This window comes from Syngnathus floridae, chromosome 17, assembly GCF_059516105.1.
Source record: "Syngnathus floridae isolate MCC-2025c chromosome 17, RoL_Sflo_1.0, whole genome shotgun sequence".
Lineage (NCBI taxonomy): Eukaryota > Metazoa > Chordata > Actinopteri > Syngnathiformes > Syngnathidae > Syngnathus > Syngnathus floridae.
The window spans coordinates 9,757,539-9,784,176 of record NC_142429.1 but is presented as its reverse complement, the minus strand read 5'-3'; the positions used below and the strand labels follow the sequence as shown (position 1 = coordinate 9,784,176).

General features: G+C 42.7%; 1 protein-coding gene across 8 annotated transcripts; it reads right to left on the bottom strand.

Annotated features, from left to right (window-relative positions):
• Positions 1–958: 958 nt before the first annotated feature.
• LOC148384367 (RNA binding protein fox-1 homolog 2-like) lies at positions 959–26,480 on the bottom strand. 8 transcript variants are annotated; one of them, XM_088357867.1, is made up of 13 exons: positions 25,534–26,477; positions 18,882–18,932; positions 14,689–14,889; positions 14,186–14,359; positions 13,787–13,840; positions 13,550–13,642; positions 7,911–7,998; positions 7,721–7,774; positions 7,343–7,496; positions 5,705–5,747; positions 4,070–4,179; positions 3,806–3,881; positions 959–3,510 (listed from the first exon to the last, which is right to left on the bottom strand). In XM_088357867.1, the coding sequence occupies exons 1-13, from the start codon at positions 25,786–25,788 to the stop codon at positions 3,466–3,468; spliced, it is 1,398 nt and encodes a 465-aa protein (XP_088213993.1). In that variant the 5' UTR covers positions 25,789–26,477; the 3' UTR covers positions 959–3,465. The 8 variants fall into 8 exon arrangements, 7 of the variants coding, with proteins under 7 accessions (XP_088213993.1, XP_088213989.1, XP_088213988.1 ...); XM_088357863.1 differs by lacking the exon at positions 5,705–5,747 and adding an exon at positions 5,307–5,349; XM_088357862.1 differs by having other exon boundaries at positions 7,721–7,777; positions 25,534–26,476.
• Between the last annotated feature and the right edge of the window lie 158 nt (positions 26,481–26,638).

The following is a 26,638-nucleotide window of genomic DNA, read 5'->3' as shown; positions in this document are numbered from 1 at the left end:
CCATTACAGTCTTACGAGTTGGGGTGTTCTTCAAATATGGCTGCCGTCTTGTGGTTAACATTGGTATTACAACTTTCAATAGCGACACTCAACAGATAGATGGAAACTGGCCAATGGCTATAAACTGGAATATTTGAATGTAAAAGTTCAATAATATATGTACACTCGCCCCTTTTAAATTAAGCAGCTATAATTCTTATAAATATACTTAAAAATATTGCTCCTTGTGTTTTATAACTTGCTGATCGGGCCCAAAATTTTCTGATCGTGCAAAGCCAGCAGACCATAACCAGAATCTCACCCAGTCCAGTCAGCCTGGATAAGCTTCAGCTCACCAATGACCCTGAACAGGATAAGCAGTACAAAATGAACGGATGAGCTAGATGAAGATATCTACTTCATTTCTTTCTATTACAGGGACAGCACAATGTGCAAAAAGTCTATTCATGACATCACAAGCCTCGTATCAGATATTCGGTTGCGTCTTCCAATCAGTCAGCAAGACTTCCCATCAAAACCGGCAATTGTCCCCTTGTGCATCACTGCAATTAGCAGGCATACAAGACTTGCCGCCACAGCCGACCCATTTACAGCCATTAGCAGCACATTTACAATTTAAGATGCTTTCCAGATTGCCCCCACCTCGCATCCTCCCATAGCAGAAATCAGAAAGGATGAAATGGAGAGAAAAAAGATGATCGGTGCGGTTGATTCGGTGCAGAGCCAAAAGTCAAGAAGCGGCATTAATGTTGCACAATGCTTGCCTCCATCTATCATCCGAGTCACATGAGCTAATGCGCTGCAAAGAACGCGATTCACGTGTGTAATCAGAAGACTGCGGCATTCCTCTTTATCTCACACAGCAGTAAATGAAAACTTTTCTCCAGAAAAATTGATCAACACACTCTTACGAGGGCTTTAAACCCCAGAAGCAATCACTCATATCCACAAAGCAGTATAAAAACCAAACCGTTTATTATATACATTCAATAATAATGGAGAATAAACAGAAGGCAGATACAAGGATGGCAAAAATAAAACATGAGAGAACACATTGTGAAATAAAAAGTCACTTTTGTCAAATGCAACTTGAAATAGCATGTGATACACAAAAGAGGCCACATGCAATTCACACGCATTTCCTTCATCCCTGCTTACAATGTTCCAACATCCAGTTTGATGTAAGCACAGTGCAAGGACTCAGGGGGGTCAAAGTTGAGGACCGGGCTGTGTGTTAACTTGGCTTCTGTCATTCAAAATTCCTCCCCGGGCTGTTTGAAGAAGATCCCCTCCCAAAGAAAAAGCACAGAACACTTCGTGCACTCAACATATTTTTTTTTCTTTTTTTTTTTTTCCCCCACAAAAATTTGAAGGGCTGCCTCAGCACTGTTATCATTCATTACAAAAGAAAACCCACAAGGGGAATGCGGAGGGTGGTGGAAATCCCAAAATGAAACTTTCAACATATCTGATATGACTGCTGATTACCGTGACAACCTCAGAGGCATTTGACTGAGATCAGACATATCGTTAAAGCGGACTGAAATCAGCTTTGGGCTCGGATACCACTTTTTCTTACTTTCCTCCTTCACCTTCTATCACGGAACACCGTAAATTTGTTCCCTCGTCCCTCCGTGCTATAAAATAAACATCTCGCTCGCGCACCTCCATCGTGTCGTTCTCCAGCACTACGATTTGAATTCATGCACAAAGCAAAAAGTTCTGACATCTGTTCTCTCTCAGGAAAGCATGCATAGCAACACTTGTGGTAATACTTGTAAGGAGTAATAAGACAAACAAAATAATAATAATAATAAAAATAAGAGCGCACCAAAAATACTCACTACAGCACACAGTGTCACAATCATACAAAACATCCTCACAGGTTTCTGCTCCATGAGCAACTCCGGAAAGAGAAAAAAATGATGTCCTGTCAGATATGGGATTAGAAATCCTCACCTTAAATTTTTTACCATCTGCACAATGTTCGTGAAACGCAAGTCCTGTCCCTTTGCCTCTAGCTTTGGCAATTCCAAACACCCCCATCATCTCCCAAAATGTCCCTCATGACTCCAACTTCGGTCAGTTTTGGATTTGCAGCAAAACAGTTTGAATGATGGGCTGGGGAAGAAAAAAAAGTCAATTATCATGTGAAGAAATATTCACAGGTTCCCAAAAAGTGCTGCAAACATTTAAAATGTCTTGCATGCGGACAGCACTGGACTGTTTCAACCTTGAACAAAAAAAACATACGTTTTAAACCCAGAGATTAAAAAAATATATAATAGTCAAGTACAGGCAAAACAACCACAAAAGAAAGAAATATATCAAGTCTAAAATGTGCTTTCTTCAACGACAACAAAAATCTTTGGAACCAAAAAAAGGCAAATATCAACAATAACATAGTGCGAGTATATGGAGGTGGGTTACATGGAACAAACTTGGCCAGGCCTCCCAAAAAAAAAAAAAAAAAAGAAATATTATCAAGCCAAAATCATTGTCATGTCCAGAAAACGTTGAAATGACTTCTTTCATGGGACCAGCAGCATGAGGAGGGACAAAATGCAGATGTTTGCTTTCCCCTGGTCTTGTCTATTAAATCTCTTAAAGGGGTGGGGGGGTCTTTTTTCTCTTCATCCATCTGCCGGTTCTTTCACTGCATTACTGTTGAAGCTACAAAGTCTGACAAAATAAAAGGAGTCCTTGGGGGGGGGGGGGGGCAAGAGCATACTTCCTCCCTCTTAGTGTTGTTGAAATGATGTCGACCCAGAAATAAAGGCATGTTAAATAAGTATGGCAGCAAAATTCATGAGAAACAAAATATTGAGGTAACGTAGAAGCAAAACAAAAATAATTACATATCATTGTACCCTTGGGCGAATGGAGACGTTTTAGGGATTCCACCAAAAATTGAGCACTGCAAGCCATGTTGGTAATGGTTTTGGCATTTTTTTGGACTGCCAGTAAGAAGCTTCCATGTTCCACAGTGCCGAGGGACGTTGCTTTTCTTCATACTAGTGTTTTTAGTGTCTTTTTTACTAGCAGTGGTGTTCTTGTGACAGCTCAATCACCAAAGGACACTGTGGGAGTGGGTGCACAGAGACTTGAGAGAGTGGCTTTACTGAGGAACTTGAAAAAAAAAACGTAGTGTCGCGTGGAGGATCAAGCGGGAGCAGTCTCTTTCCAGCAGATCCAATAGTGTTCCTAAAAAGTTAGCGGTCATAAATTGTGCCAAGAGCTTTTTCATTTGATCCTTGTCAGACAGAGAGAAGAGAATTGATGATGTGGCAACGTTCTCTCTTGCCAATAGAAAAAAAGGACGGTAGGGAGAGGGAAAAAAATAAAAAGAGGAGGTTGTCACTCTGGTCCACCAACAGAGAGATGGAAGGGTGCGTCTGCCAAACAAAGAGCTTCAAAAAAAGGCTTCTGGAGGGACAAGAAATTCCTTGGGTGTCATTTGTGGCTTTAGTATGGAGCGAAGCGACTGTATCCCGCCCTGTATAAACTGGCCTGGAAAAGACGAGAGAGACAACCATCACGTTACATTTGCGGTGTCACTGTAAAATATATATTTTTTTAGAATCGGTTCATTTAATCGAATAATTGCTTAATATTAGAAAAATATTTTTAAATTAAAATACTTAAAATTGATAATATTTTTACTTTACTGTACTTGATATTGTTTAGTGATAAAAAAAACAACATCACACAAGACTTTTCCATATTTTTATCTAGCAAACAGAAAAATAGATGCAAACAGCATAAATTAAAATGTAGTATGTCGTGTTGGGATAGATTCTCTCACCATGGCTCCCACCCCGTAGGCGGCAGCAGCTGGGGCTAAAGCGTGGTATGGATCTGTCGTGTAAACCCGGCCGTAACTAGAAGCACACAAGGAACTTGACTTGGATTTTTTCCAAAACATCTCACTGAGTATGTTGTGTTGCATTTTTAATTCCTGTAAATACACCAGGCTGATGTCCTTTCCAAAACGTTTGAGCATTCTTAACCTGAGTCCCTCGAGTGTCTCCAGTGCCTCTGCAGAGTGTTTGCTGGTGTTTGTCCTCACCTGTCACTGTATGCGGCAGCTGCTGCGGTTGCTCCGGTTACAGCCGCGGGCTGAGTGTAGCGATAAGCAGCGGCGGCGGCGGCGGCGGCGGCGGCAGCAGGATAGCCTCCCTGGAGACATATGTACAACACAACTGAGAAGAAGGAAGGACTCCCACAGGAAGGACTATGGGGTGCTAAAAAAACCAAAACAACGGTCATTATTTCTAAAATAAAATAATAGTTTCGACAATTGAAAATAAAAATCCCAATACAGTGATTTAAAAATCTGAGTCGGCTTCTCAGGGCCCAAGCTGGTATTATGGTTTGTTCAACGAAATTATACGCTTTGACTAAACGTTTGCTGCTAATTCTCACTTCTGCGTTAGATTAACAGTAAACTGTTTGAAGCAAAGTCGAAAAGGCGACATAATGCATTTCCATCTTTTCAAACATTTATCACGTGAATTCAGCGGAGAGGGGAAAGACAACAGAGGGGTAGACTTAAAAAAGAATCACACACTCGCAGACAAAACCACTTACACAATCCTACGCTGACACCGAAAATCAAACACCGACCGACTTCACGTGTGACCAAAATTCCGATTTATGAAATGCCCGTGTGACCTGATCAAAGTACAGCACGATAAAGCAGAAAAACATAACACACGCAGCACCGGGGCTGGGTGTGCGGATGCGGGGAGGAGAAGATTGAGTTATTCATGAAGAAGCGAGGCCTTGTGGGTGAGTGCAAAAAAAAAAAAGTGAAGGCTGTTAGCAGAAAACACAGCTTGTCTGCATGCAGCACACATGCTTGAATAACCATCAGGAAGAGACCATGTTCTCCATTCTAACTTGAGCCCTTCAGAGCGTCTCACCTTGCTGTGAACGGAACCTCAATTTCATATTAAGGACATTGCGATTTAAAGTTTGTATTGACTCTATCATTTCTTTTTTTTTTTTTTAAATTTGTATTCAGAAGAAAAAAAAAAAAATTCTCAAAAACTACTCAACCGGATGAGATCAGGCTCTTTACTGAAATTGGAAATCAAAACAATTTAGTGTTTTAGTAAAGACCCGCAATCAAATAAAGTGCACATTTCAGTGAGTTAGTAAAAAAATTTTTTTTTTTTTAAAAGTAGAACATCTACTAAAGGACAATATGTTCCAGACCAGCTCAAAAGATGACTGTAAGGTCAGAGTAGGGAGCAACAGGAAAGCAATGCACACTGTGGGTTTTGGTGTTCAGTTGACCCTACCTGAGGCAATCTGGGACTAAGGACTGAGTCCTGAAACACTAGTCTATAGAGAAAACAGAAAAACCGTTGTCAACCTGGATACACACACACACACATTCACCTGCAACGCCGCTTCATCCACCCACAGAGCAGCTTGTAGTGGCATCCACAAACTCAAATGATTTCATCCCATTCAAATTAATCTGACTTGAGTCGGACTCAAATTTCACGAGGCAATTTTGAAAGAGTTTGTGAGTCGTGCTAAGCTTAGTTCCACTGTCCAGCGGGTAAGCCAGAAGCTCTGTGTTGCGAATGACAGGACCAACATGCTGAATCACACCCAGAGTGGAAGAGCGGGAGGAAGCCGTGAAAGGAGGAGGGGAACAGAGCCTGTGCTGGTGGGCGGTGAGTTTACTTACGTATAAGTCCGCAGCGCCGTAAAAGCCATCTTGGTACACCACGCTAAGAGAGAGAGAGAGACAGAGAGGGAGGGGAAGACCACCGAGAGGCAGGCATGTGGAGGAAAAAACGGAGGAGGCAGAGTGGGGCCAGGAGTGTAAAAACAAAATGGTGCACAGTCCCAAAAAACATAGTGGGTGAGAGGGAGAGAGACAGAGAGAGAGAATTATTTCACACCCATGCAGCATGCAAAAGTAATACAACTCCATTTGAATGACAAAAAAAAAAAACAATCAATAAACAACCTGAACAAGCTGTTTTATACACTATGTCAATAGGGGGCGGTAGTGTACCAACCGCAGGAACTCATTTAACATATCTGAGCATTCATTTCTCATGTAAAATGGATGCCACTTAAGTCAGTTAAGGTCAGGAAAATAATCTTCTAATGCTCACCGATAAAATTTGAGCATCGGTTGAATCATAGCAATTGAAGCGACATAAAAGCTGACATCAAAATGTTCTGTTGCCAAATGGGGCTACGCAAGCTGAAAACTATTGACAGGTCAACAGTTCCCGAAATATTATTTGCGCTTCAGTGGCTTGAAGTGAAGCAATGTTGTTGTGCGCAGATGGCTAGCTTGTTCAGCCGCTTACAAATTGCCCTTGAATACTCCAAACAAAACATTTAGCAATACAATGCATGGCAACTTATTGGACTTAATGGCTCATTATGTAATTTATCAACTAGATTAAATTTGTGGGGAAAAATTATATAGTAATTGCATTTTTTGGAAAAAAAAAAAGTGGGGAGGATATTTCCACCTTGAAGCAGCACAGAGACATGAAAATTTAAATTGTATCACAGCACAGCAACATGCAGAGTGTCTACAACTCTGGGGACATAATAAATGCGAATAATTAGGTGTGCAAGGAGTCTGCTTAAGCATAATTACTGCTGGTGGCTGGTTGGCGTTTGTGCAAATTCAATGATGGCCGCATCTGCGTGAATCCCTAGATGGCCGTATCTGTGTTTATTCAAATCAACCTCCGGCGCGGCGGCCTAAATCATTGACGAGCTGCCGTCCAATTGACAATCTGATTTCTGAGTGGAGTGTGAATCGTGTTTGAGCTTCTGTATGAGCACAGCTGTGTTAAACAAACACCTGCTCAAACAGAAAGTGGAAATTTCAACTCAACGTGACAAGATGTTCATCGATGGATGTAACTGATGTTACTTTGATTTCCTTTTTTCAATTTTATTTTATGATAAGAATGCGGGGGCAGCTACATATGGGTGGATTCTGGATTTCAGATTATTTCAATATTTCTCAAATTCTCTTTGGAAGCGTTCCAGCTCATTTTTTTAAATGAATGTTGTTTTTTGTGAAGAATTATATTTGCATTTTTTTCCCCTTCAAAGCATTTTAATGGGCGACATTTACAGTATATGCAAATTGTCATTTCATTTTAGTCCTATTCAAATCAGATGTCTGATGCTGTTATATTGCATTTTTCCTTTTTCATTTTAATATCACTGATTTCTGTATTAAGTCAAATAAGTTCCCCATTGAATGCACCGCCTGCGACTACACAAATCATGTGAAGTCGTCAACTCTGACAAACTGTGCACAATGTAAGCGTTGTAACATGCTTACCCAGGGTATGCGGGGATAGCAGCCTGAGGCACAGCTGCCCGCACCGCACTGTAGACAGGCCGCCCCCGTCCGCGAAGGTGAGCGCCACGGAACGCAGCTGCCGCCGCAGCTGTCGTGGCCGCCGCGGCTGCCGCGGGGTACGGGAACCCTGGGACTGGACAGTGTAAAAGAAAGGAAGGGAATTTAAAAGTAATATACAAGGATGTGGCGTGGAAGAAAAGCAATTGAGCAAAGCGAAGGGAAGTGTTGTACGATAGCCTGCAGGATTTCATTTTAATAAGTAGCAGCGGGGACAAGTGCTAAGCAAGCAGTGCATTAATCCAAACGACTAGAAGAAATGTGAATAAGGGAAATCCAGATGGAAGTGTGTCGACCTACCGGCATAAAGCTCTGGTCCGTACACAGCCCCGACCATTGGGCTCAATTTCCACCCTGCTGAGAGTCATAGAAAAGCAGTGTTGGGGAACAGATGAGGTGTATGAAGAGCATCGACACAAGCGTTGAGGATTTGTTTGGATTATCAGGTGAGCACAGAGCCTCGTCGTTAGTAGGTCAGTGCGATTGTTACCGTAGGGTAGCGTGCTCAGAGCCTCTCCATTAGGGTAGGGGCTGACCATTTTCTTGTTAGTCATCACCCTGGCAGTGGCGTTATTCACCTGGCAATGGAAGGACACACAGTCAAAGACACCGAGACAGAAAAAGGACACTCAAGTAGACTTTTAATAACTTCATGATAAGGCCGATGTTTGGAGAATGCGATTGTGTGTGTACGCTAATCGATGTGGACCCGTGTGGCGGATGCTATAACTGTTAGCTCCTCGAGTGTATAAAAGTGGGTGGGAACAGTTGTGGTTATTTCGAGTCATCATGCAATTCAGAGCAAGCTGAATCGGATTCACGGCGAGATTTGAGGGCTGCCACAAGCTAAATGAGTTATATTGCTGCAGCGGCTAACATAAAGAGGAGCGCATTTTGGGCATGCATAATCAGATATTTCAATCTAATAAGGAGGCTGTCCAATCCAAGATGGCTGATTATCACTCCTCGTCTCGGAGCTTCAAAAGGATGGCGCTACGCTTCGAGAATTTATCCTCATCTGCCTTTGATGAGCTTTAAGGAAAAGAGAATTCAGCCCTCTGCCCAAGCTCCCAAATCTGTCTGTGCCGCAATGCCGGGATTTATGACCTATAAGCACCAAGAGGGGAGAGGCTGACAAAGAAGGAGCGAGGCTGAGGAATGAGCATATTTGTGCACTCATAGATGCTGCGCTCCCATTAAGAGCCCATTAATGGCGAGGATTGCCATCCATATTGCCTCTCCAACTGAGTCATGTTCTTCATCTGCTCAGCTTCATTCACATGGAAATGAGCTTTGCCGCCTTTTCCCCTCATTGCAAAAGACAAGGTCATTGGCAAATGATCCAATTAGCTTAGCTTGCTAACGCAAGTGCCGTAGGCGGCTGAGCGGCGTCAATACATTAACGTTTTGCATCAAAGCAAACTATAATACATTGTTGCAAGATGTTTAATTTATGTCATCTCCCATTATGTAGCTGTATTGGTGTAATGTGAAATCAATGGAATAGGGCAACCTGACAGGAAGACATGCAAATCAACAGAGACGCGATTGGAAGGTAAATCTGAAAATGTTAAAAGGTTAATAAAAACACTCAGATTTTGTCCTGCCCTTTACGCCCGCCCAGTCCATTCGGACCAAAAAGACAAAATAAAATCACATTTCCATATGAAACCAAATCGGTGGGGTTTACACACCTCAAAACAAATACAAACAATACATGGGAGAGTAAAAGGGGGTGCAAAAACATTTGTTCTACAAAATCAATAATCAATATAACACAGAAATTACAGGCAGCCAAATATGGGCGCATCACATGACCAAGAGTGAGTTAAGAAACTAAAAAAATAAATAAAAAAACGAGAAAGAAAAACAAAATCAGCCAATCAGCAAGCGTCGGATGCAGCATAGAGACCAATCAAAACAATCGCAGCACTCCCACGTCAAACACATGAGACAAAAATGGTGTGTTGAAGGGAAAAGGATGCAGGTGAGAAGTACAGAGAAAGAGCCAGTCCATAAACAAACAAAGACAAAATAACAAACAAGGGGTAATATTGACATGAATAACACAAAAAACATCTAAATACAAAAAAAATATAGATATATAAGTATATGAAGGTGCATCATTCAATTAGATCTGGTGACCATTCTACTGAAGATCTCATGTGGGTGGGTTGAGAAACAGAGCACCAAAGGATGGATGGAACCGAGAGTGAGAGAAGATAGAACAAGAGAGACAGAATTAGAAGAGAGAGAGAGCAATTCTCATTCCCAAAAAGGAGAGAAATAAAATGGACATGAGACACTGTGCCAGGCAGAGAACTGTGTGTCACAAACTAAGACCAGTACACTATGACTATCACTACAAACTACTGATACACAGACAATCCACTACAAGAAGACCAAACCAAAAGAAGGAAACAAAACGGCAGCAAAATCCCAAAAAACAGCAAAAGTAAACCCCGCATCGGTTTAGAGGCGCATATGGTTTACAACACTGCTGGAGGACCATGGCTTCTTTTCTAATGTGATTTTGAAAAGTAGTTTGGAACAAAATAAAAAAATGTTTTGGCTTGTCCTGGTGGGTCTTGGTGTTAGTCAGCTACTAATTAAGCAGAATAAACCACGACTTGAATTTTTCTATTTGGTTATAAAAAATGGATTGCTGATTGAAAATGATTTTTCTTCATTTTAAAAGGACTATCCAACAGACTTAAATGATGAGTTTTGTTGGAAAGGCAATTTTATCTTCAAGGGATTTAACTATAGATGTCAAAGAGCCATTTTATCTGGACTGGCCAAGTTTTCATGGAATCTGGGAACCAACGATTGTGCCAATGTCAACATTTTGACATGTGTGAAACTTACAAGAATATAAAATACTGGCAGGGCATTAACAGGAGGAAATTAGCGATCAGCATCCGCTGAAGAAAAAAAAAAACAATGATTTTTTTTTATCAACAGGATGACTACTTCATATATTGATGGATAAGCAGAAAGACTGTGGAAAGCCGTGTCATTGCATAGAGGCGGGTGATTACATTCGATCATTCCCAGTGAGGTGTTAATGGTGCGGGGGGGATGGGTGCAGAAAGTATTACGGTTACACAATCCAGACCGTCAGTGTTTCTGTGTGTGCCATGTCGGGACTGTAAATTGAGATGTACAACAGCTGTCCGTCTCGATAAATAAAATGTGAATTTCAAACTCATGATGGAATAAGAGTATCTGTACATATTGAGAAGAAGGTCCATTTTAGGGGTGAGGTGGAAAAAGGGGGATCAGTTCAGTGATGAACGTTTGCACACAACTTACCATTGCAGCAGAAACAGCGAGCGGTTACCGTGGAGACTGACAACAACACACAGAAGTCGTCAGGGAAACAGAAAAAAAATATTTATAATAAATAAAGGGACAAATAATCCAGGCAACAAAAGAAAGCTAGATGTCATCCCCCCTCACCATCCATGTCAACTGAAAAACCTGATAGCAGCAGTGTTACAGCTCAGAAGAGAATGAGAGAAAAAAGAAAGACAGAAGAGGGAAAGGGAATGGGAGCCCTCAATGCTTAACGGAGATCTGCGCATTATTACGACAATCAGGCCTGGGAATGGGATGTGCTTAAAAAAAATAATAATAATAATTAAATGCAGTGTGGGCCCTACCTCGCTTTTCATTCAAACATTGGTGATTAGGTTAAAGTAGTCACCCAAAAAAAAAAGAATTTAGAGAAATAAAATGACAATTCAATTGTAACAAAGGAGGGCAATTGGTTGCGACGAAAAGTGAAATGAAGAAAAGACAAAGTGACTGGCAATGAAAGAGTTTAGGAAGGCAAGGATTACATGTGACAGCGAGAAGGACAAGGATGGAAAGGCCAAAGTGCAAATTTTCTTTCTACAAACACATGATAAACTTTGTCATTCTAATTTGTCTCATCCAGTATTTTGATCTCAAAATGAAGCTGGTCCAATCCACATCTGAATTATTTTTGATTTCTGATCTGCCACAAGAATTGCTTATGGTCAACGTGAGTCCAAATGAACAGTGTGTGGCACCATGAAGAAGTGGGAGGCTGAGAAGGTTTCTCTCCACACATACTCATGCAGTGATGATCAAATCTGTCAGATGAGCCCCGGTTGGATGAAATTACGCATGCACAACGACACCATTTGCCACACTGCTTGTGTTCAAATGCCCGATTCAAACTCTGCGCTGCGGAGGAGCTGACGCTTCCTGTTAAGACTCCATCTCACAGAAGAAGGAGCAAAACTCAAAAGAAACATAACGGAGGGGAAGGGCCACTTCTGTGGATACAACAAAGAGACTTCTTCGAAGCGCAGAGTTTTAGTCCAGGAAAAAAAAAAAAAAAAAGTACAACATAGCAACAATTTTCCCACCTATCAAAATTAGGCTGCATACATGCTTGGTTAGATTCATAGTGGCATGTACCAAAGACATGTCAGCAGTTATGCTTTACTGACCTTTTTTTTTTTTTAAATACAAATAAACATTCCAAATAAGAATGTAGTTATTCAGTCCATCTGCAAAGAAAAGACAATTCGACCTATACCCAGGTGCAACATTCCATGCCAACAAAACACAACCCCCATCACCAAAACTATCACAAACAGCTTAAGAATTAACATGCAAGGGAAAAATCTGCACACCCTGATCAGATCTGTTACACTACGTCGATATTTCCACAGGAAAGTACTAGTCATGCACAAATAGGCTACGTCGACTTAACTCATGCCAGTGGAACATCGTAAGCCTCCTTGACACACACTCAACATTTCAGTCGAAAAGTATATCAGAGTTTGTGAATGACAAAATTTGGTTGTGTCGCCAACTGTAAACAAATAGTTCCCCAAACTCTGACCAATTAAAGGAAATGTTTACAAGAGCATCACCTGCAACATAGGAGAACTTCCAGACAGCACTGCCGCAAATAGAAGTGCCTGGCCTTGTTTTCTCCAAAGAAGGAAGAATGTGTAACCCAAACCCGACATGTGCCCTGTGCCAGCCCTTTTGTTTCTTCAAGCCCATGCACCATAAACCGACACTACACCCCGACTACTGCTTCATCTCAGCCCGACATGATGACTACTTGTAAAGTACAACAAACAGGTCATGCAACAAAGTTCTCTCAGCGGCAGAATTGCTTTCATGCAATTTGGGTTGAGGCACACTCAGCTTAAAGCAATGCAAGGGACAAGACAGGCTGCCACTTCCGAGTAACTTCATCCATATCCATTCAGCTTGCTGATTGACTCAAAGTGGAGCTGACAGAGGATGTTGTACCAGTGGATGCAGGCTGCTATCTTGTATTTGCAAATGCAACGGAAGAACAGAATACAGGACTGAAAGAGAGGGGGGGTAAGGGGCCCAGCCTTCGTCCGTCATGCGGGTCCTGCTGACACACTCTCACACACACACATAAATGGGAGTCAGCACAGTTAGCCCATGCGGAGCTCTTGTCCTGCAGTGACCTGGGTCAAGAGATCCAAAACAGATACAAAAAATCAGAATGCAAAACCACTTCAAAAAAAAAAAAAAAAACTGTAATATTAAGACGTACATCAAGTGAACATGCGCCAGTGCTGCTGTGATTTCCAGCATGCACGAGGTGCCACAATCACCACAATATCAGGAGAGGGGAACACGGGATTTATTCGACACCGGGGAGAAGAAATCAGGAGATAGCAATCTGCCATGCATTACAATTCCACTGCATTCCTCTCGTGCCCTCGGGTGCCAACCACAGAGACGTCATTCCAATTGGTGGTGAAAAGTTGTTGTATCAATGTGGCGACAAGTTGCACATCAAAAAGCAGAGGAAACGACAGCTTCAAGAAGGGGGAAAAAAAAAAAAATGCTGCAGAGGAAAAGTACCCCAGCATGCCTTAAATGTGTTCTTGCACCCCCAATCAGTCTCACCACAAAATAAAAGAACAAAAAAATCTATATATTTATTACAGCGGACCAGGCAGTGGGATATGAATGCTGCATCAGAGCGTTATCAATGCTAGCAATGCTAATGCTAGCTAGCAATCAGGGCTTCTATAGAGTTAGAATGGCAGTAGAGACAGGGCAAAACAGTGCAGTGGACACAGATGGCAAAATTACCTCAATCTTACGACCTTCCACCAATGTGCCGTGGAGCTTTTCGCGGGCTTTCTCGGCATCTGCGCTGGTCTCAAATGTCACAAAGCCAAAGCCCTGCGGTGCAAAGTACGGGTCAACAAAGTAGGCAGAGTCTGATTTGTCATGGAGGGCATGCATTCATATTCAATTGCAGTTTAAGATCATTACTTCCAATTTTCCCATGTTTTTTTGTATTAATAAACATGTACATTTTCTTACCTTTGAGCCCCTCTCATTGAAAATAATTTCTACGTCCAGAATCTTCCCATATTGCTGCAAAAATAACACAATAATTACCACAAAAAAAAAAACTAAGAAAAATACTTTACTTGGACGTGACTACATATATTTATTTCTGACTTGTCAGGTACAACCTTTTGCACTAGAGGTCTCTATTGCACATTGGGCACATTGCTGACATTTTTTTATTTCACCTTTCTCCAGTTTAACAGACTGACACGTATTTATTGCCCAATAAAGCATCAAGAGAACAACCACGAACGTCCCGTCCCGTCCCGTCCTGTCCCACTGCCTTGCCAAAGAATTACTAACACGTCTTAAATGTTCTACTGAAACTTTTGTAGGCCATGTAAGGCTCCACAGTGACCAGAGTCTTACCCCAAACATCTGCCTGAGGTCCGGGTCACGGAAACGGAATGGGATGTTTGAAACGTGGAGACGTTTGGGGGTTCCTTTGGCCTCCGGTGAGTCTCCTCCAGAGCCCCCTGCTGCTGACCCCCCAGTCACACACTGTATAGCCGTCTCCCCTTGGGAGGTCTCATCGGTCTTATTCTGCCATGGAATACAGAAGGTAAGAAATATTGGAGAACGTAGGTGCGGTCAAAAATTTGGTAGTATCAATAGCCAGCAAAAAAAAAAAAAAATGTTGAGCCTAAATTATGCAACGAGTTGGTCGATGCCATATAATTAACATACATTCATCCATTCACAAATCCAATTCACATCAAACTGCTTATTTCGCCATATCAGTTAGGAAAACATGTAATTAGAGAGGCTTGTGTTATTTGGAGTGGATTCCAAGTTTCATTCCACAAGGGCTGACAAATCTAAAGTTAGGGTTGACAGTGACCCGAACTTCCAGCAAAGCACACAATGCTTACATTGTCGTCGATGGTGGTACTGGTGGTGTCCTCATGAGCACCAGCGCCTACCTCAGCTGTTCCTTGACCCCCTGCACCAAACATGGCCCCGGGGCCAAATTCTGTCCCAGCTATGCCATTCTGGGGAGGTGGCGGAGGAGGGAACGCTGTAAAGGCGGGTGCCACCAAACCATCCTGTGCTCCTGTTGAATCCTGAGGCCCCTAAAGGAAAACAGATTAAAAAAAAAATATTACTCTTCCATGAATACATTCCAATCTATTTCTGCAGCCATGAAATACTTCAAGCACATATGAATTATTAAGCGTTTGAAAATGTAGAGATGGATGGAGACGGAAAAAAAAAAAAAAAAATCCCAGCCAAATTATTCATGACACATTGAAAGGCATCTTGTTGAAGGTGTTAAATACTTGACTACAGTAGTCGATAAATAATAATGGATGAGTCTGTCTCATCTAAGATATATTTTGGTATTGCATACAGCGAGAGGGTTCCTAAGCAGATCGGCATTTTGCGAGCTCAGTTGTTTTACCTGCGACACCATATGTTTTTCCATACACAGAGCAGATGGGGGGGGGGGGGGGGGGAGCTTTCGAGCGTGAGTCTAACGACTGTCTGCTGACTTGTGTGCTGGGCCGCGGCGGAGTACACAGCAGCCAAAGTCACCCGAACGCGGCAGCCATCGACACCAACTCGTCAATCAAACGATTCCCATATGGCTCCTGTGAGCAGAATTGCACGGCAGACGCTGGAAATACTTCATGTCTTTTCCAGCGGTTGGAGACTGACTGACCCCCCCACACACACTTTCAAGTCACTCCTTCACTGTAATGTCCATCAAGTAAAGGTTACTGCCTATCTCCTTATAAGGTCCATTTAGTGAGGAAGCCTTTCTCACTGTGGGCCAATCACCCACTCACAAATGATGAGAACTAAATGTAAAAAAAAAGATAAAAATAGGACATATATGAATTGTCAACATTCTGACGATAACATTTCGGCAGCTAGGATGTGTTAAACTTACAGTAAGATTATTTTTTCCCGATAAAAAAAAATAGCTCGGGAGTAAGATATTAAGATTTGTGAGTGCTGTAAATTTGGCAAAATGTAATTCATCAAACGATACAATACCCAACTGCTGTCGAGGATTACGATGAGTTGAAAACATTATCAATCAATCGGTTTGATTGAAACAGGGAAAGGCTGACTGTCAACAAATGTGTTTATCTTATCGTAGCTTGTTCATCTGCTCCTGCTTCATGCTGCCTTTTTTTTTTTTTTTTTTGCTCACAGGCACCAAATCAGACAATATAGAACAAAGCATAAGAAGAAACCAACCTTGGCACCTGTCAACATCAGTCTAAGCACATCCAGTAGAAGTTCAAACTGTCTTTGTTGACCATATTGGCTTCCTGAACCAGAACTAAGCGCATGACAACACATAACAGAGCTTATATTGTCCATAATCATACCACTGGTGAATACTTGTCAAGTCGTGACAGCAACTTCAGCTACCTCATTTCACCCTACACATGAGCCAGTTAAGAACCCCAAAAGCTGAGAAGAAGCCATGCTAGAATTGAACCGTGAAACAAATATAATCCCCGGGGCTTGTGTCCGCGATGGAGCGCACCCACACAGACGTTTATAGCAGTGAGGCGTGCGACTGCCATCAACATTGTTGCTAATAAAAATGGCCGTTCTCATTTGTAAACAACGACTGAGAACGGACGTGCTACTTTTAGCAAATGCTAAGTTCCAACATCTGTCCCGAGAAGCAATGTGAGAGCAGGTGCAGCATCAAACTTCATACATCTTCATGAACACTTCCACGGAAAGACAAAACTCATGTCGGCTTTTTTATTTTTCTTCTTACCAGCAATGCGGTCGGGTAGTAGAGCCCCATCATTGTCTGACCTGGCACAAGAACTCTTGACCAGCTCTCCAATTTGACGCTCTCCTCCACGACCTCCCCTCCGCTCCCCTGCCTGGGCTCCAGGACCATGAGTTGACAAGCGCTTCGATCCACGCTCGCTTTCACATTCAAATTGTCCGCTCTTCCTTCTCTTGGCTTTGTGTCTTCTTCCAAACACAAGCTCCGACTGTCTGTCACCGTCTTGGTCTCACCAGCCGGCTCGGCTGCTCTAATCCCTTCAGGCCTTGGCGTCTCTCCCCGCCTGACAGCCAGAGACTCTCCCCTCCTTCTTTTTGCTCTCTTCCCTCTTTACAGAGTCTGTCTATCATTCACTTGCTCATGTTACACGTTCCCGCCTCTCTTTTAAACTCCTTCTGGAGCTCAACGATCAGAGCATCGGCGTAGCCGGGCTAAATCCTCCCCGGGTCGGAATCAGAGCGGAGTCTTCTCGATCGGGAGGCAAGAAAAGGCTTTCTTCGATTCACCCTGGCGGTGTGAGACTACAGAAGGCAACCCCCACTGCATTGCAGCTTTTTTAGATGATTTATTTATTGCGTGGCAGCTCCCAAAAGCAGTGGTAGCTAGCTACTAGGCAAGACTGAAAAGATCTAGCTATGTGCGTAGGCTCCAAGTTTACCATCCTCTGCGGCGGCTGCGTTCAAAACACACAAGGGGATCTCGCAAAAAATGAAGGGGGAGGGGGGGAACCCCAAACTGACTTGAATCTTTAGCATGGTTATTTTAGATGCGGCTCCATGTGTCCCAACATCGTATAGTTGCAGAGATGAGAGAGCGGTTTTCCGCACCGCACTTCCATATGCAAGAGATGGAGCACTGCGGAAAGAAGCCTTGATGCCAAGCTTTCAGACATCTGCTGAGTCTGGCTGGAACTGAGTCCAGAGGGATGGAGGAAGGGCGGGGTCAGAGTCGGAGCTGGTGGGGGGGGGGGAAGGAGCATGAGGGGTTGTCCAGCATGAGGGGGGGCAAGGACAATGGGGGCAGTGGATGCCAGTGACAGATAACAGGATGAAGAGATAAATGGATAAAGGGCTGAGTGAAAAGAAAGAGCAAGGGATGACAGGATTAAGGCTGTAAGTGAGGAGGATGAGAGGATGAATGAGGACTGATCTGAAGATTAAGCACACCGAGTGAATTTTGCGATAAACACACGCACGTTAAGCACGCGCCATCAAACTAATGTGCTGACAATTTCACTTAATTTGTCCCCCCAAAAATAAATAAATAAAAATGTTATAGTAACGGACATTTGTTTTAGCTTGGTGGTGTGCCGGGGACATTTTTTTTAACATTCGGAATGAATAATCACTAAACAAGCTAATCCAGCAAGGCAGGATTTGTTTTACTATATTTGCATTGTAGCAAGGACTTTGTGTACACAAGTGAGCAGAAATAATTGTCATCATTTGTAAACTACACTTGCCTTTTATCATTCCCACAATCAACATAGATAGAAGGCAAACAAAAATTGGAAAGAATACTCGGTAAAAGAGAAATGTAGAATGAAATCTAAAATACATAAAGCTGACTTTGAACTTGACAGTTAAATTCTTCCAGGCGTGCCCCTGGTTAAGCTCCTGCCATGAAAAGCTAAGAGAGCTCTATTCCCAAGAAAGGAGATGCCAAGCGAAGAGAAGGATGAGGATGGAAAAAAATAAGCATATATGGGAGGAGGACATTTCCCATGTTGGGTGGGGGGGGTGAAGTGACTCACAGACCAACACTTCCCTCCTGTGGCACCGCCAGAAAGCTACATCCCAAACACAAGTGCAGAAGATGTGGGACACACAAGTGTTTTGTCATTAGCGCACCAAAATAGAAGTTGTGCATTCACACAGATTCGCTCAGTGCTGCTGCACAGAAGCAGATAAGAAAATTGTCCGCCGCTCTTCCACAACGTTGCACAAAAAAAAAAAAAAACGATGAAAGAGCATCGCATGTGGAGGATGCCGAGCATACTCTAAAGTAGATGACGGCAGCATTGCGATCTGCTTTCTGAGGAGCCTTTGAAAGAGAAGCTCAATGGCAGGTAGGTTCTTTCATCCTGTCCTCCGAGAAGCTTCTTTTATGAGCTAACCAACGGATGACGAAATTAAAGAGGGCCTGGCAGAGTTACACAGAAAAGTCCTGCTGCAAAACTAAATGGATGAACTTGAAAAAGTATTCAAGAACATTTGACTTCTTCGTTCCAAAAGTGCTCTACGTTATGTCGAATTAGAAGGACATACTGGTCTTGCCATAAAGCTCTCACTCATCTCTTACCTGATTGTGAGGTGTGTATCCATGGAAACCAGGATTTAAAGGCTCATTGTTCTGAAAGAGACAGAAGGAGGGGAAAGAGTGCAAATGGTATTTAAGCGTCTGGATTATGAGAAACATATTTTACATTACAACTGTTTTCTACAAAAGAGGAATTCTTTTTTCTCCCCCAAATTGTTTTTCCACAGACAGATTTTCGGATCAATGCGAATCTGTTCATAAGTGTATAAAAAATAATAATAAAGGAAACAATATTCAGATGTGATTTCTGTCAATAATGAGAAAAGCACTTCAAATCAAATGGAAGCCATTTTTGATATCCCCCTACTCTCACACAGTCAGCACATGCCCCAGAAAGCAGTGCTTTTTGTTCACTAATTAATTTTAATTAGATTATTCTAGTCCGCCGGTCCCCTCTTTTCTCTCTGACTCTCACCCCGATGTTATTTTGTCCTGGTTAGAGGAACTATTGTGAAGAGGTGAGGAGGAGGCAAAAGGGGGAAACAAAAGAAGGGGGCTTGGAACAATGGCTGCAAGTTAACCAAACGCTGATATTTTGACAGCAGACAGGGAGAAGACACGAGCGCAGTACTGCCTGCTGGCGTGCCTCGCAGAGAAAACATGACCTCCTACTGAGACTCATGCCACGAATCTCCTATGAGGAACAAGAGATGAATGGGGGGGATGGTGCAGTTGGTGATCTTTAAATCATTTAAAAAAATAAAAGAATAAAAAAAAAATACAAGAAAAAAAGTATGCAAGGTTCAAAGCTACAGGAGTAATCAAATGCAAGTGTTTGAGCACATTTGAGCTAAAAAAAAAAAAAAACTACCAGCGAGAATGCTGATGGAGGCAGGAAAGTTAATGGAGTTCAACCGCGACTTGAAAGTATGCACGCTAAGACCAAAAACAAATGTGATGAGATACAGATGAGGTGCAGATTGAGCCAGAGGTTAGCTAAGTTCTTTGCGGAGAGACCACGTTGAGGTAAGACAACATTAGCTCACACACATACAGTGGATAGAGAAAGTTTGCACACCCCTGTTCTAATGCCAGATTTTTTGGACAACCCTTCACATGATGTCAGTTGTTCATTTTTACTCAGAAATATTTTTTGTAGTCGCTGTGAAGGTTTTCATTTTTTTTTTAACAAAACCTGGCATCAAAACAGTGATGTGGAAACTTTCCATATCCACAGTATGTTGAAACTTTATCTTGAAGGGAATTTCACTTTTACATAAATGTCCACTGTAGAAGAACAAATTAAGAAATATTAGGACACTTTACTGACACGTTTACAGACTGTGGGACAGAAAGGGGACTTCTCAAAAATATAGCTATAATGAGATGAAGAATTTAGATTCAAGGGAACTAAAGGTGCACGACCAAAAAAAAAAAAAAAATGGGGAAAAAGATGATGTATTTTCACCCCGTCCTCTCTCGTTCATACAAAACAGTCTTTTCTTTGTTTCTCTCTCTCTCTCTCTCTCTCTCTCTCTCTCTCTCTCTCCCCACTTCCTGTTTCATCTGGAACCAATTTCCCCGCCTCACGCCTTGTCCCCAGGGGGAACACTCTCCTTGGTGCGCCACATTTAGAGGGGAATGAGCCGGCTCATATTGGACAACCTGGTGACTTTGTAAAAACAGCTGGTGGCTAAAGACAGGCATTTTGCATGCTGCTAAAAAACTACACTTCGAATCTACGCACTAATATATTTATTAAGATTGTTACATTACACCACCATCAATTTCTGGCCCTTGGTTCAATACATAATTATATTTGACATATTTAGTGAGTACATTTAATGGCAGAAACTGAATTTATATGAATATTGCGTAATAGTGCAGGAGTTCCTAAGTTGCAGCAAATAGTCTGTGTCTTGTAGACGACAAGTTCCATTCCCAAATGCTACTGCTAAGGGTGTATGCAAGAAAAACCTGATGCAAAACCGCATTACCAATTAAATGTGAACCTAAATTATAGCCGACCATGAAATTATAGACGTTGGTTTCTGCAGCGGGTAGAGCAGAGTGGAAAAGAAGAAATGGGAGGGAACACAAAACGGGTGGGAGGAGGGTTTGAGCAACATCTGGAATCAATCTGGTGAGAAAGAAAGGAGGGAGGGAGTCAGCAGATGAAAAACGAATAAGGGGGTGAAAAGAAGGAGAGAGAATCAGAGAAGGAGGAGGAATGCAGGGACAAAGTCTAGAAAAAGAAGGGAGAACTCCCAAGCAATGAGCCTGGCGAAATGGAGACAATGAGTCATGGGAGAAGAATGCTGTTCAGATTGATTTTTTTTTTTTTTTTTTTTTAAGGGATTGGGGGAGGCTGAATTTGATACCTGGCTCCACAAACATATATCATACGTGCATGCTGTTTGCCACATGGTAGCGCTTAAGAACATTATGGCTCTTATCGGATCAATTCATGCATTTTCCATAAAGATGGATGGATAGGACTGAGAACTAGACTGGACAGTTTCCACTTAGTTTCAAAATGTAGTTTGAGCAGGAGGCGGGACTCTGGAAGATTGACATTCAGAGCTTTTGGCTGGATCAACAACACAGGGAGAAGCTAAAGGCCATCGCTCTTGTTTATTTTCTCTCTCGCTGGCCAACATGTACGCTATTTTAGGGAGAAGGAAAGAAGTTAAGGAGTAAGTGGAGGGGGGGGGGGAAGAGCAGCAGTGGTGGCGGAAGGTAAAATGACATGAGGTCAGCAGATGGTGAAGGGGGTGATGGGTTGTGGTAACAGACTGACGAGGGGGTGCAGGGGAAATTAAATGGGGGTGGTTGCAGGCATTCTATGGAGCGGCTTTATGAAATCCACTGAAAAAAAATTACGTCTCACCAGTTAAAAGTCAAAAGAAGAAAATCAAGACAGGTGAGTTAAGAAACTCTCAAAAGCCAGGACAGCACTTCCGCCATATGGCAGCCATGAAGACGGAACATTTGAAATAACGGTGGTAAAAAAAAAAAAAAAGTGGACTTGGAAAGAAAAATATCTAAAACAATTATTTTAAATTCCAGTTTCCACCAGTCTGGCTGACTGTAACAATTTTCCATGACATTCTTATTCTAAACGCATCTATTTAAATGATATTTGCTCACAATTCATTTCTACCATTTTGTTTTGATCCCTGACCAATCGACCAAAAGAAAAAAAAAAAAAAAACATACACAAGTTGTATTCATGACACTGTAGCAGTCCATTACCGATGACCTCGTGTGAGCAAAACACTGAATTGACATTTTGCTGTGTGGGTGGAGATGGGATTACATATGACAGTTTGGGGGCAGCCGTGGGGAGGAGGCGTCCGCGGCGGAGGGTGGGAGCGCTTGTGCGAGGTGGACTTGCCATAAAGCAAGAGTTAACATGTGAGTGTCATGTTAAGGGGGGGTGAAAATAGTCTGTTAACAGGAACAAATGGGAAGGGGACATATCTATTATTTTATTTTATTTTTTTTAGTAAATGTGACTTGCCCGTTGGTGACAGTTGACCGAATGCACAGACGTCCGCAAACTGTTGTTTTCATCTTATCGCTGCTGCCGGTTCAAAAGTCAGGTGTGACGCTGACTAAGTTACAGCTCAAAGTTTACCAGTAATCTTTAAACAGTGGGAGAGTACCAGAAGGCAATGAGGGCGGCACATATGTATATGCATACTGCTTGAAGTCATTAAGCAAGATTTTATTCTCATTAAACTGGGCCGTATGAGTCATTTGGGGAACATTAACGAAGAGAAAAAATAATCTAAGCCTTCCGGCGACATACCTGAAATGTAATTTTGTTATGCTGCTAATAAAGCCCTGTCATCAGTAGACTTTTTATAATCTGATGTCTGAGGCACACCGTAATCTTCAGTGACAACTAGGGCGGGGCAATTATGGTAAAAATACTATTCATGGATTGATATTGGAATCACGATTATTTGTTGCATTCAAAATGTTGTATTTATTCACCTGCCAGATCTAAAAATATCTTGAAAGAACCAGAATATAGATTTGTAAAGTAAAATAATTAGGGCCGAACGATATTAGAAAAAAATGATAGTTATTGAATATAGCAATATCCATATTTAAAATGTACCGAAAAAAATGACATTTATTAGCCAATGAAAGAATTTAAAAAAGAAATTCCTGGGACAAAGTAAACAAGCTCAATACATTTTCAGCCAAATGTGTAGATACCAGCATCATATTAATGAGTACGAAAAACAAAAATTATCTTTTGAAGGGTGATTTTATATACTACACAAGTGTGTCGTTCTCGTGCAGGTAGCATGTCCATAATGACAAAATACGACAATCTACCCATGCATATCAATCAGCCAGCCACTCTGCTTTGGCTACGCCCGTTAAAGCGATCAGTCTGCCCTCCCTTAAATGAGCTCTGATCTTGTTAGTATGACACAAAGCCTCTTTACCGCCAACGATAGTCCAAATCGGCTCTTCGACACAGACACACAAGAGTTAGAACTGTGATTCTGCGGCATCTCCTTGACGGGAGGTGCAAGAAGGATACGGAAGATGGCTGTCTCGAGAAGAACATAATCATAAAAAAATAAATTCCGGTGACCGCACGCACTGCAGGAGGGTTCCGGATAATCACAAAGTGTAACGGGACATGGGGGGAGGGATGGTCGTTCGCCTGTGAACCAAGAGTCAATTAGCAATCTGGAAATATGCCTGAGGGGGTGCGAGGGGGGGTTATCAGAGGACAGCTAAAGGGGAGTAGGAGATGCAAAGGGGGCTATATGGAGGCATGAGTCAGAGCAGCGGGGGGAGGAGAGCGAATCAACAAAAGGCAGAAGAAGCGCCCTGCAGCACTCTCATTTATTATGACAGTGTTGATTAGCGGCCAGGGAAGGTCAGTGTTTCTTGTACCCTCACATCCTCCGTGGGAAGACTATCGGAATGAGTGGCTGCATCGAGGAGCATTCTCTCCACTTATCCTGAGCACACACCCTGCTTCAGTGGTGACCTTTCCGCACCGTGCTATTGTGTAGCGAATGGGCTGAAATACAGCAGTCGGTTATTAAGACCACAGTCAATGGACAGCGATGGGGACAAATATGATTTAGATTCAGGTTTAGTTAGCTTATGAAAATAAAAAAAAAATTTAACTGGGAGTTTTACATCTACCTGTCTTATTTGCGTAGTGTTATTTGTTGCATTACTTTTTAAGCTTCACACTGAACAAAGAACAATTGAATACAGTATTTATTTATAAATCTATTTATTGATTGATTATTGTGTAAAAATTCATTTGAATTAATTTGTCAATTCAATTAATTATTAATTGAATGATTGCATATATGATTTTTTGTTGGAATCGTTTGCATCTAATTCATGTGAGCCCCTCCCTGCATATCACAAGTACAGTAAATTGTAAGTCGCTTCTCTAAAGTACTAGCATGGAAGTACTTTTTAAATTCAGCTGACATGCTGTCGATACCAATTCATCAGAGCGTCTCGGCAATCCATCACTTCCATTTCCTTCTTCGTCGCGATCACAGGCGTAGGTAAACAATAGAGCTCATCTCCTTTCTTTGTGGAGTTTTTTATTTCCCCATATATCCTTCTCGACAGCGTCGGTGCAGCTTTTCTTTTTCCCCCCAACCGAATATCATCTTTCTTTGTCCTCGACTCTGGCCCTGCCGACCCCTACACACGAACACACACGCGCAACCCTCCGCCCACTACTGTGGTTGGAAATCAATACAAGTGTCAGGGAAAGTCCACCCCATGCCACGCCGCTTGTTCCCACATCAACTTTACTGGCGGCGTTTAACTTTTCTGCTGTGAAGCACACCCAACATAACTGCACAATATGGGACCTCTTTGTCATTGCAATTGATCTGCTGTAGAAGTTCAAGTTTTTTTTTTTTTAACCAGTCCTGCACGATTCAATTACCTGCAGATGACCTCAAATCTCATTCCCCTCACCTGCGTCTGCTGGTAATGCTATTTTGCCGCCCGACGACGCCAGACGCAACCAAAATTCGATATCTTCGGGATCGTGGAGCAGAAAGGGAATGTTGACTCGCTAAGTGAGCTACAGTGCATTAAATCCAGATTAATTTCAATTGAGATGATGATTAGGTGCAAATGATTTGCAGTCTCAGCACTTGGGTTATGAAAACAGGGGGAAGACCGGTACAGAGGCCGCCCCCCCCAGCCCCTCTCTCCTTCAGCTAATACCAAAAGGCTCTGTTCTTTGTCTTTCACAGTGGTGACCCTCCCCCAATCCCCTGTCTGCCTCCCTTTTAACACCTAGCGACAATCAAGGGGTGGGGGGGTTTGGAGGGGGGGGCATAGCGCGATTAATAGCACATGCAGAGTGTGCATCAGTTCTTGATGTGGTAGGTGACTCACTGTAAATTGCCAGCAGCCTTTGTAATTGTGTCCTATGTGAATAAAATATTCCAAGCGTGCCTCGCAATAGGCTCCCCCACAAGACACGCAAGGGGAATGGTTGTGATCACTGCCGTCTGTCAAAGTAATGGAGCCTAGATCATGTTACCTTTGTCTGGCTCGCTCATGCACCGTGCAAGATGCAATTTACGGGTTTTGCGTTGATGCACGGTTATGTTGTGAGGGGGGAAAGAAAAGCGAACAAAAGAATGTAGAGGTGACAAAAACAAATGTTTACCTGTCCGATGTCGCCAATCACATTCCCAGTGCCGTCTATCCTTGGTCTCTTGCACTCCGCCCCGGTGAGGTCAGTCAAAGCAGCGGCTGCAAGAGCGTCTGGTTCCGGGTCCCCTCGCTTCATCCCCCGGACCGCCGCCGGACCTCCGGCAGCGCTTGTATGCGGCACCGCTGATGTATCGATGTCTCTTTCTCGGTCCATTATCCCCCGACTAACGGGTAGCATTATAGATGCAACGTCGGTCGACATTAACATTGGACGGCAGAGAGTCTTCGCCCAAGAAAAAAAAAATATTGGACTGTGGTTTTCCCCTTCTTCTCTTGTCCTCGTTGTCCTCAATGAAGGATTCGGATGGATGATAGGAAAGTGGCTCTCGTAATTCAGGCAATTATTTAGTGTCTTATTGGCGTAGGCTACTCAAGGCAGAACATAATGGCTGTGTCAGGATAATGGAGAAAGCACAGCGGCTTTTTCCATCAAGTCAAACGCCGCTAAATAAGTGACCCAATTTAGTGAAGACCACACGTCCGACTCTTGTCTGTCTGACAAGCTAATTAGCTAGCTAACCTTAGCTAGCTCGCTAGCAATACATTCCGCTAGCTCTCTGAATAAACGTGGCTCGAAGAGAACACTCTCGCTACCAGTGGGAAGAGAAAGAAAAGGTTATAAATTGTCCACGACGAGTCCTAATGTCTGCCGCGTCTAATGGGTGGCTTCTCGGGAAACCTTTGTGTGGATCCTACCGGGCTTTCACTTGATTCCGTCCGTCCCTTTTCACGCCGTGGGCTGCTGTGGAGTGTGGATGTGGCTCCGGCACGATTTCCTCCGATCTGAATCCCACTTGGCGTAAACTCCTAGTGAGTCTGAGTGGGCTGGTCCACGGTCAGATGGATATCCATTATTGGGCAAGGTTTGGTTAAGATGACTGGTCCTGGATCTGTGTTACATCTCGTTTTCAGCTACCCGGAGTCCGCAATACCATTTCACCCCCTCCTATTCCATCATTTTATTTTCAAAACGGGTCATCATTTGATTATTTGGGTTCGACCCCCGTGAGGAAAAGCGGTTAGGAAAACGCATGGATGGATGGAATGCTGCTCTTTTA